An 11,875-nucleotide genomic window follows, 5' to 3' on the forward strand; every position below is an offset into this window, starting at 1 on the left:
TGTTAGTTTATGGTTTATTCAGTCTTTGACTCTGATGACAGTAGATTACTTAGAGAATCTAGATAAATCTCTGGAAAAACAACAACAAAAATACTGTACGTATTGAAAGAGCACCCTACAGCACAGTATCTCTCTTGCTTACAATATATACACATTAATTTTGCATTATATTCACCGGTACACACGGGGGGGGCATAAGTGGACTCATTTGGACCCAATGAGATTTTGCCGTTGAAAGTAAGAACATTGCATCCGAATATAGCTGAGATCTTGTCAGGCTTTTAAAGGTGGGGGGGGGGGGGGGGGAGAGAAAAAAAAGAAAAAGGTAGTCTTTCACAAATGCAGCCAGAATTCCAAATGATGGTGGACGTTTCTCCACTAGGAGGCGCTGCGGTAACACGGTGAGAAAAAAAAATGGGCAAAAATGATCGTTTTCCATTTGAGACAAATCATTGAAAGAGACAGCAGTTTATAAGGGCTTGAAATTGAGTTGACTTCATCAATTTTGGGGGGTGGGCAGTCGTTTTGAACTAAAGTGGCCCACTGTCAACAGGTACAGTATACTGTACTGTAAGATCTGTCACTGTTGACTTTGAGCAGCTAATGATTAACTGATGAGACATATGTGTGTTTTATATGGGGCTTCGCTTCACATAAGAGTACATAAGATTTTCTGAAATGGACGCCATGCTCCTGTGATAAAAGCCCCGGTACTCTCTGCGGTAGCGTGAATAAAAGCTAAGCAAAAAAAAAAAAAAGTGACAACCTTTCACGACGTACAGTGGAACCTCCCAAAGTTGAACGCTCCCAAAAAGCGTATTTTGGCCTCTTCTTTGGACTTTTTTTGTGTCTTTTTATGAAACAAACACAGAAGGGTGCCAGTGATGGTAAAGAGGAAAAGTGCAATGATAAAAATGTTTTGTTTTGTTTAGGGGGAAAACTCAAGTCTTTAAAGGGCCAGAAATTGTACTTTTAGTATCATAACAATTAGTCTTTTTACTTGTATGACAGTTTCTGAAATGTTACTTAAAGGTAGTGTTTGCAGTTTAAAAACAAAACAAACAAAAAACAAAAACACTTTTTGTCATGTATGTTAAAACTGTATGACAGTAGAATATAATTTGACAGTGTGACACTGTATGACAGTAGAATATAATTTAAAATGATCTTTTGAAAAATCATCCCTCTCTGCGACCATTTTATGCCTCTAATTATATTTGAATTATTTTATGACCGGGAATGGCACAACGAGAATGGATAATAGAGTGTAGTGATAAAAGCCGTGACTGAACAGATGTCAATCATTTACTCATGCGCACCACCGCTCATGGTGCCTCACTGGGACACAGCACAGACTCTTGCAAAGTAGACTATAGTGGTTTCTTTGTCAGATTATTTAGCTCCGTTTAGCAACAAAAGTTAAAAAGAAGGAAATGGACAGCTCTCGAGACAAATGAAGGGCAAAAACATAAATAACGATGGTGTCCTCCTATATGCAGACAGCTGCGTAGTTGGGCATGGAAAACCTCACTTCACCATTCTCGCTGGGCCGTCAGGTAAGTTGATCACCTCTTATATTTTTGTTCGTTTAAAAAAATACAACATCAAACCAGTAACATTTTGTGTTCGGCAACACTCAATCACGAATAAGACATGTTTGCAATGTAGCTGCCGTCCACAAGCATTAGTGAGCTGGGGGGTGTTTCTTTGGGCGGAGGCGTGAGGGGGCGGGGATAGACGTGAGGCCATATTCAAATATTGCGAGCAGTTTGAAAACTGCATACTCTTAACTTTAAAACATTTGTCTGTACAGTTTTCAAACTTGGACGTCAAGTTGTGTTCGACTTTGGAGGAGCCACCGCTTTTCTGTACGAGTGATGGAAAATTAAAAAGTGCTCAACTAAAAAAAAATTTGCAACTCTAAGCCTTTCTTAATTAGCAGCCTCAGTAGCAAATGCTAGCTGCACAAATGCTGAGGCGCTTGCACTGGAGCCAGATTCTTTGTCTGGATTTGATGATTTGCTGGCTAATGAGGTAAAGCGGTTATGATTGAAACTCGAACAACAACCAGGGTGTCGGGTTCTGTATTTAGACGTGAAGGCATTTCTAAAAATGTAACCCGAGTAACCTCCTTATACCAAACCTAATTCTAGCTCACAACATATGGATCCGGAACACCGCCATTAGGTATTCATTGAAAACTATTTGGGCCATTTTAGAAAAAAAGATCACTGAGACAAGCATTGGTGCTGAAAAGGTTGAGCTTAAAGATGAAATACTGACATTATCCATCCATTTTCTATAGTGCTTATCCTTATTAGGGTTACTAGTGAGGTGAAGCCTGTTCCAGCTGACTACAGTCCGGACTGGTCACCGGCCATTCACAGGGCACATACGGATAAACAAGAACTCACACTCATGTTCACACCTATGGACAATTTAGTCTTCAATTAATCTTAGCATGAGTGGTTTTTTTTTATGTGGGAGGAGGCAGGAGTACCCAGAAAACACCCACGCCAACATGGGGTAAACATGCAAATGAAACACAGGACGGCCGGAGGCCAGATTCAAACTCCGCGCCTCAGAAATGTGACGCTAACGTGCTAACCACTCCATCGAAACACAATCATAAAATGACTTTCTTTCCCCCTGATTTTGCCTTCATGACCATCTTCATTTCTTCAGTGTCATTTTTTCCAACATCAACTTCCTGGTTTGCAGAATACATTTTTACTTCCAACTTAATGGCAATATTTTGACATGAAAGGGAGAAGCTAGGAGGGCGTGAACGTGTCTCAAGGCTTTACGAAGGGAGGAGAGCGGCCTACACGTACATCTTTTTCGACAATGCCAACATTTATTTTCGATGTCAAAACTTAATGGCAGTGTTCTGGCTCGAAAACAATGGAATTCTGGCAGCATAGTAAACGTTGCACCCAAGAACAGACCTTCATGGTCAAATTAATTTCAAGGCCGAGCAGCTTATCTTTTGTAATACATATAGTGCTTTATGAACATAGCTAGCTAATGTTCCCCCTCGCACAATGGACTTCATTTCATAGTCCAATATGTTGTGCACCAAGCTAATCAGTTAGGGGAGATACATCATATAGAATAGCTTAGTGAATGTACAGGAACATTCGCATGTTCATCACATTGCCAGGATGTCAGGCCACTGCAATGGTGAGGCGCTAAGAGCTGAGGATGCAGCCAAAGTGACTTAGTGGAGAGCTTCCCTTGGTCACACACACACACACGCGCACGCACGCACACACACACACACACACACACACGCACACACACACAAATGGCAGCACTTAGTGGTTTCTTGGATCCGTCGGTTTGCGCTCCGGAAGGTGACAGGAAATTCCACAGTTTGCTATGTCGCGCTTTAACGCAGTCCGGGGCGGCTAGCGCCTGGCGGCGAGATACTGGCTCTGGAGGGATGTGAGGGGGGCTGAAATAAGTGCTGGGGGGGTGGAAATGTTGTGGGGAAGCTTCACGTGACCACTTGCTGTACTGTGGAGCGTTCGTGGGGGCACGACTGGTCCCGGCAACGCAGTCTGGCCAGCAACCGCCGCAATTTGTTGGAGAAGTTCTTGTTCATCTGGCGGTACATGAGCGGCATGGCGAAGCTGCTGGAGAACGCCATCAGCTTGGAGATGCAGCGCAGGAAGTAGTAGATGGGCAGGTAGCGCGAGCCGCCCACGTACCCGGGCGCTCCGGCCACCGTGTGCACCAGCAGCGTCACGTAGTACGGACTCCACAGCACAAACTGAACGCACACGGAGGCCAGGAGCAACCGGTGGATAGATGGGTCCAAGCGGGCCGAGTCCTGGTCCAACGGCGTGGACTCCTTCCGGATGCGCAGAATGAGCGCAAAGGCGTATAGGACCGCCACGGCAGGCACCACGTAGCCGATGAACATCATGATGGCGTCGGCCGCCTCCTTGTTCTGCATCTTGGAGCACTCCACCATTTTGGTGGAGATGTGGTTGCACACGTAGAAGAGTAGCGAGGAAAAACTGGTGAGCACGGCGCCGCCCCAGATGAAGCCGCACACATGCTTGGTGTTGTACACGCTGGACATGTAGGTGCGTGGAAGGGCGCGCTCGATGTAGTAGTCCAGACTAAGCAGCGTGGTGGAGTACATGATGACCAGCGAGGAGATGTTGAAAAGGATGAGCAGCGTGATGTACACCTCGTTGGTGTACTCCCATGCGTGCCAGCGGGTGAAGGTGGAGCTCAGCAGCTCCACAGGCGCCACCGCGTTGAGCACCAGGCCCGCGATGGCCATGTTGACGAAGTAGACGTCGGGCATGGTCATGGATACCTTGTTGGAGAGGTTGACGGCCACCAGCAGCACGTTGGAACACAGGCCCAGCGGGAAGCACACCAGCAGGTAGACCAGCGACAGCACAGACAGGATAAGGCCAAAGTCCTGGCACAGGCGGAAGTCCACGCTGGTTTCCGTCTCGTTGTAAAGCAAGCAGATCCACATCGCTGGACCCCAGAGCAGGCGTGGGTGGACTGCAATCAGAATCAGAATCATGTTTATTAGCTAAGTATGTTAAAACACACGAGGACTTTGTATACGGTAGTTGGCGCTCCTGGTAACTACAGCAAGAAAGAAACAAAGAAAAAAAAAAGATTTTCAATAAGGCTCACGAGAATACTAAAATAAGATGTTAAAAAGTTACAAATGACACACATTGAACCAGTTTGCACAGGCAGTGGTGGTTTCTGGTTTGTGCGATATCTGCGGCCGCACTTCAAAAATGGTACGTCAATTGGTTTTCTATTGGCCTCATGAAATGTAAATCATCAGCGTTCGTATGGAACATTTTCATCCCGTTATGGAAACATAACAAGTGTTTTTCAAGGATTTTGCTAATAAATATTGAAGTGAGAGGTTACCGATGTCTAGGAAGTATGACACATTCGTTGTTTGGAGATCTCTGTATTCGGGGTGGAATTAAAGGTAGCGCTTTGTTGGTAGAAAGTGATTGAGAGTGTCATGGTCGCATACGCATCGTTTTTGTTAAGTAAAAGTCAAGGGCACAATTAGCTAGCTGAAAGAAGGCACCAAAGGAAGGTGGCACAGCCGTGGCACAAGGCGGCACACTCAGTTACTGCCGAACTTACTGTTTTTCATTTGATTGTTTTATATTTACGGTCTAGAAGTATCAGTCAAATAAATATTTACTGGAATTATGACTAGACTATGGCACGTTTCGTACAAATTCAGGTTACTCCGAGGACAGAGTACATTTAGCATTGAGGCATTAAAAGTGCAACACGCATACCGTAAATTGTAGCGAGCGCCAAACACACACGCACAAACTGCTGTCAAACCTGGAGTAACACTGTTAATTCCACTCGACTGCCTCTGACTGGCTGAATATGAACATCTCAGCGTGTCTGTCGGTTTCACACCAGCGAGCCGCAGTAAATGAAGAAGGCCTTGTTCTGGTGGCTCCACACAAAACAAAATTGTTTGACGCCTCTGCGAGCTTCTTTTCCACCTCGCTGTCTGTCACATGCAGGCCCGCTACTTTCCACATGGCCCAAGACAATGGCATTTATGTCCTGCTCGCAGGAGTTCAGTGCATTATGCTGTTGGTACTACAACTGTTCTGATGACAAACCTATCACAGTGGTAAGGGTAAGAAGTACAATAGTGCTTGGGTGGAGCTCGATACAGCGAATTGTCCCTTCTGTGCAACAATTACAATACATTTCTACAAATAAAGGTCTGCCCCTGTTATACACCTTACCCATAAGGCTGGATTTACACTGTATGTATGTAAGTGACACAATTACGACTTTTTGCTCTAAAGTGAATGAATGAATGTAATGTAAGTGAATATAAGGAAATAAACTAGTTTTATAAAGTAATTACTGTAGATAAGCTAGTATTTTGTGTTGGATGTGTGCCTTTAAGGGTGTGGCTTTAAAAAAATAAAGCGCGGGTACATCCGAAGCTTTCTACCGGGCTAGCCAGTTAGCAGTTGGTGGACTTGTAAGTCAAGGTATCATTGTAATTTCAGTCTTGTATGTGTGAGCAAAGACTGAGAGGAATCCTGCATTGACAACAAGCGTTGATATATTTGAGGAATTTTTGGCAACTTAGCGTGAAGTGCTTTAAATCTTCTTCTTGACACATGGTGACGACGAGATTTTTAAAGAGCGAAATGTGAAGCAGGCTACGGTGAAGAAGCCACTCCGAGCATCTGCGAGTTCAAGGCGAGGTCAAGGGAAATGACCTAGAGCATCGGGGATCAAGCCAGAGTTGTCGAAAGCACTCACTCTTGTTTATTTTCACAGGGCTTCATTTGGTCGTTTGCAGATTTGGTGTCCTTAGAAAGATTTCTTTCCATGATGATGAGTAAATAAACCCGGAAGCAAAACATTCACAGGAAGGCCGCTTTGTTTTCAAAAGGATGACTCGCATTTCCAGTAAAAAGGGGAAGCATTCTGCTTCCTTTACTTACGTAAGAGCCACTACCGAGGGTCTGTTTTGGCCTACAAGAGGCAGAGACGTCAGTCCGTCTCCGTACTACTCCAGCTGGCTATAATGAGGCTGTGGCTGAGACTGGGAGTCAAAGTAGTTGGACTGGAAACAGGGTCAGCAGGAAGAGTGTCTCCAGTTACTCTCGACAAAAGGCTGTTTTCACCCACAGCAGCGCCGTTCAGCCCACGTGCAAACACAACCGAGTGAATCATTTACAAGCACTTTCCTTGCTGAGAGCTCACATAGCATTTAGCCTGCTAACAGTCCTCTCCCTGAAGGCTTCTTAAACTCAAACTGGGTTGTGTAATATATAAAAAGTAAAGTTGATTAGGACGCATGGGTATGGTTTTGATTTCATTTAAGCCACTCACTATGGGGAAGTAGGCTCCTTTAACACAATCAGATGACAAAAGGGGAAATTGTAAAAAATTAAATGGGGGGGGGGGGGAATTGAAAGGAAGAATGAAACAACATTAAACCCTGTGTTTATTCACTTGTCCCTGTCAGACAGAACTCACCGACGCATTACCATTGTTTCCCCGTGTCCTCATTAATAGTTATCATACTCGAAGAGAATTATAACATTTGGGGCAGCTCCTTTGGGCCAGCTCCGTTTGTGTTGCTTGCGGTTTATAATTAACGTAACATCTATGCTAATTTTAGTTAACCTGTCTATGGCATTTAAATTAAGCTAGCGGACTTTTGTTGTTTGTTTTTTTGTGTCAGCTTTACAATAAACTACAACTGGGAGTGACACAAACAACTTGAAGCAAGCACATACGCCTCTTAATTGGAGAATTGTTTGCTATCTGTCAAACTGCACAAAGCTACGCATAAAAATACCAGTACTAAAAAGACATAGGATCGTACCGTTTTTGACGGTGAGGTATCGTGGTACTTTTTTAGTATTGCTACATGAAACACTAGTATCTTGTTGGACATCCCGAAAAGATTATCCTGATTGATTATCCGGTTGTGTACTGTAAGTGTTATTTCCTCCCAGAACTGCTCGGAAAATGGTCGGTCTGGCAGTCATAAATGTTAAACCTGTTTGATATTCACAACGGCAAATCCTTTTGCTGGTCAACACCGAGTTGGGCAAATCCACGGACTCCGTAACTGTGACATGAAATCGAATGATAGCCAATTAAGAAACGCCTGCTGTATTTCTTCTTCTACTACTCTTTTTTCGGATTTCCTCACATTTTGGATGCGTTATGGCACCATCGCTACATCTTCATTATCGGCTCTGTCCAATAACACCCTCAACGAGAGTGCTTTCATTTGTCACCTAAAACTGTAATAGGCTCCACAATTGATAGTTAATATTGTCGATCATCAATCAGAAAAACCTCTTTGAATTCCCTTTCCCATTTAGAACTGATGATACATATTGTCACTGTGGCGTAATGGCCCCATCAGTTCACTTTCTGAGAATTTAAAATGTTCTCCTGCATGTACTGTGAATAGTCTGTGGTAATAAAGGACTAATGTTTTACAAAAGCAGTATGTGCTCTGTAGGTCCTCTGCTCCTTCAATCTTGCACTTCTGCTGCAGACCACACCTCCGAGCACTGACAGCTTTCCATCGTGACTGACATAAAAGCATATTTCATTCTCGCTCCTTGGCAATAACAACACGAGGAAGAAATCTTGCAATGGAGTTCTCCTTGCATGTGACTGCACACCAACCCAGTCTGAACCTTTTGCACGACTTTGCAACAGGAAAGGCGGAATAAAATACAAGTTGTATTTCCCAGATGGCGAGGGCCCCACCAAAAATGATGTCGTAAGAGTGACCCCCATGTGCTCCGTGTGTTTAACTGTGTGTGACACTCCGGGCCCCACGCCCCTCGTCTTACAGTACATTCTTACTGGAATTTACAGAGCCTTCAGAGAAATGACTGCATTATGTCACATGATTGACTGCACACAGTGGGGCAGGGCTACTACGCAAAAAACAAAACAAACACAAAAAAAACGGGTGACTCACATTCTCAAATGTTGTGGCTGGGCAGTGGTGCCAGGAGTCGAGTGAGGTTCGGCGACATCGAGCGCTCATCTTGGTGTATAATTTACCGCTAAATAACCACATTACAACCTCAAACCTACCCCTGAAAGACCATTAAAGTATCACCTCATCAAGTTTTTAAAAAGTCCTCAAAGCTCCACAGACCCATTACCTGACTCGCTAATAATTCTTGGAAGTGTAATAATGAGGCCTCTAAATACTGCGTGTTTCTGATAAAAAAATTAGTCACTTCTCAGGAAGTACAGCTTCTATTTCTGAGCGGCGGTTTTAGCCATTTCCTCGGTTTAACACAGTCCCGACATTGAAACCGTTTCGAGGTGTTACAATCAGAATCCCACTAACTATTTTGTCTTGCCCAGAAGGATTGTTCAGATATATTTACTTTAATCATGACTTTTCTGTGGCGGCACGGTGACCGACTGGTTGGAGCATCAGCCTCACAGTTCTGAGGAGCGGGGTTCGGTTCCCGGTCCCGCCTGTGTGGAGTTTGCATGTTCTCCCCGTGCCTGCGTGGGTTTTCTCCGGGCACTCCGGTTTCCTCCCACATCCAAAAAAACATGCATTAATTGGGGACTCTAAATTGCACGTAGGTGTGAATGTGAGTGTGAATGTTGTTTGTTTGTATGTGCCCTGCGATTGGCTGGCAACCAGTTCAGGGTGTACCCCGCCTCCTGCCCGATGATAGCTGGGATAGCCTCCAGCACGCCCGCGACCCGTGAGGAGAAGCGGCTCGGAAAATGGATGGATGACTTTTCTGCATCGTTAGCATAGGTTAGTGATACGGCATGTTCCGACTGTACAAATTTGTGTTCCGTCACCGTTGAACGAACAGTATGCCGTCGTAACATGAAGATCCCCTGTGTAGCCTGTACTTACTGTTCCACTTTTGTTTAGATGGGAACGATAAAGCAGACATTTTGGAAAACTTCCCAATGAGACCTGTTTTTCAAAAGTTTCCTTTTTACTCTATGAAACGCTGTTGTTGTATTTTACCACTTTGAGTTCAAGTGTGAGTGGACCCTGAAACCGAAGTTAAAATGGATGCCGAACACCTTAGATTGGTCATTTTCAGATAATTTGATAAATAACGATAAAGACAAGGACCACTGAATCACCACACTCAAAAACAAAGGTCCCCATTTAATTGACCAAGGACAATTAGAACACCTTGTACTTGCAGATCGGCTGTTAATGTAGAACATTTCGATTTGACTACCACGCAAGCGTGATAATTATCACAAATCGTAATCATCTCATCACAGCAATCAGCGGTCATGTTTGCCCGACAGCTTTCAAGTGACTTCTCTCCTACGGTGTTGGAACTGTCACGGCCGTCAACTGGAGTCAGAGTTCAGCGGTCAGCACAAAGCAGGCTTAAGCGCACTTAAGCTACGGCCCCCCGCACGCCCCATGTCGCCGTTGGTCACGTGGATGAAGTTGTCGACAACAAGTGCGGCCAAGAACGGACAGACAGGCAGGCGTTGGAGGGATGCTAAATCTCAGGCAGTGTTTAATGTGCCGAGCGGGAAGATTACAGCACAAGTATTTGGTCAAACTGCAGCTTTCACTCTCAAAGGCAGTCTTTTTTTTTTTTTTTTTAAACTATTACTACATTTCTACCACTGATATATGGACTTTAAAAAAAAAATAATTTGTGTTAGGCATAGTTTGACAATAAGAAGTCTGGGGAGGTTCACTCAGCTATAAAATATGTATAAATAAATTTGTGGTCGCTACTTTGCGGATTTCACCTATTCCAGGAACCTGACCCCCATGATAAACGAGGGATTGCCGTATTGCAAAGATGGCTACATATTTTTGTAGAGCAGTTTCTAATATTTTGAGCCCCTGTGTCAGGGTTTGGGAGCTCAAGTACCAACCAGAACCACTAAAATACATGATGTGTTGCCCTACCATTAACATATATTGTATATAAATGAATCATAAAGAACACAATAGATATAAATCGACTACATTGACTACAACAAACTTGTAGAAAACAGCCAATTTGGTTTTGATCTTAAGTTTGGGGATTTCAATAGGTAATCAAAATACATGTATTTGAAACAACTCTGGTATGGTGAATACATAATTAAATCAAGAACTTTCTGACAGCGTTGTCAACCATTATTACCTTTTTAAAAGGCAAAATTTGATGTAATGTTGGATCTTGTGACCAGTGAGTGCATGCAGAAATGTATTTATCTAGTTAGTAATTAAGTTACTTTAAAAAACAAAACAGCATTTACAATTATTTTGGTATTACTTTCGAACTTTTATTTCACAGCCCAAATGCTCCGTAAATGAAAAAAAAGCAAAATAATAATTTAAAAAAACATTACGTTATATATTAGGTGTGATTGTGTCAGTATGTCATTGTCGACAGCACTTGTAAGCTAGCTTCACAAACATTATCCAAACTTCAAACTTGCTCACAGAGCTTATAAACGTCGTTGTCGTTCAAATAATGTAAACGTACTTATGTTATCTTTGACGGTATTATGTCCACAGGACGAAAACAAACAGGACATTGTGGTGACCTCCATCGCACTTGACACCACAGAACAAACTGCGACTCGCTATCACGGTTTAGTCAGCATTTCGAGCCCTTCTCTACATCTACTCCTCGCGTCTGAAACATATGGAGGCAAACAAATACATCCAAAAAGTGGGAGAAATAAGACTCACCAGAGACGTTTGAGACTTGGCTCGCGTTCGGAGCAACTTACGGAGGCATCGGGTCAGGATGTAACATTTCACAAGGCATTTCTCAATCGCTTCATATGGAGGAGAAACGTCCCGAAAAACGTCCTGCTAAAGCCTTTATAAAAGGAACGAAAAAATAAATAAATAAATAAAAAACACCGTTTTACTCCATTCGTAGCCCTCGACTATCAACTTTTCGAACGAGGTTTGTCCTGAAAAAAGGGGGCGGTCAGTCCAATGGAGAGGCTACGAGCGCTATACAATGTGTACACACGTGACCCTCCCCCACTGCCTCTCCGCCTCCACTCATCTCCGGTCACCAGCCCCGGGAAGACGTTGTTCGCTCTGATTGGACGGTTTTTTCCAAGGGGGGCGGGGCGTCGTGAGGAGCCCGAAGTGGAACGGCAGACGAGTGTACACATTTTTATGTTTTCACCACTCAACGGGAACCTGGTTTAGAACAATGGAAAAGAACACTTTCATGTTTTCACGTCTCAACGGGACCTTGTTTAGAACAATACAAGTACAGCCGAACCTTTCGTTCCGAGCTCGTAACTCCAATTGCTCCTATATCAATATGTTTTCACCATTGAAATGAATTACTCGTTCCAGCCACTCAAAAAA

General features: G+C 43.7%; 1 protein-coding gene across 2 annotated transcripts; it reads right to left on the bottom strand.

The window, feature by feature from the left end:
- gpr146 (G protein-coupled receptor 146) lies at positions 1-11,536 on the bottom strand. Of its 2 annotated transcripts, none has more exons than XM_061750393.1 (2): positions 11,234-11,536; positions 1-4,530 (listed from the first exon to the last, which is right to left on the bottom strand). In XM_061750393.1, exon 2 carries the CDS (start codon positions 4,499-4,501, stop codon positions 3,500-3,502), a length of 1,002 nt encoding a protein of 333 aa, XP_061606377.1. In that variant the 5' UTR covers positions 4,502-4,530; positions 11,234-11,536; the 3' UTR covers positions 1-3,499. The 2 variants fall into 2 exon arrangements, with proteins under 2 accessions (XP_061606377.1, XP_061606379.1); XM_061750395.1 differs by lacking the exon at positions 11,234-11,536 and adding an exon at positions 8,928-10,139.
- Positions 11,537-11,875: the final 339 nt, after the last annotated feature.

Source organism: Phyllopteryx taeniolatus, chromosome 16 (assembly GCF_024500385.1).
Source record: "Phyllopteryx taeniolatus isolate TA_2022b chromosome 16, UOR_Ptae_1.2, whole genome shotgun sequence".
NCBI lineage: Eukaryota > Metazoa > Chordata > Actinopteri > Syngnathiformes > Syngnathidae > Phyllopteryx > Phyllopteryx taeniolatus.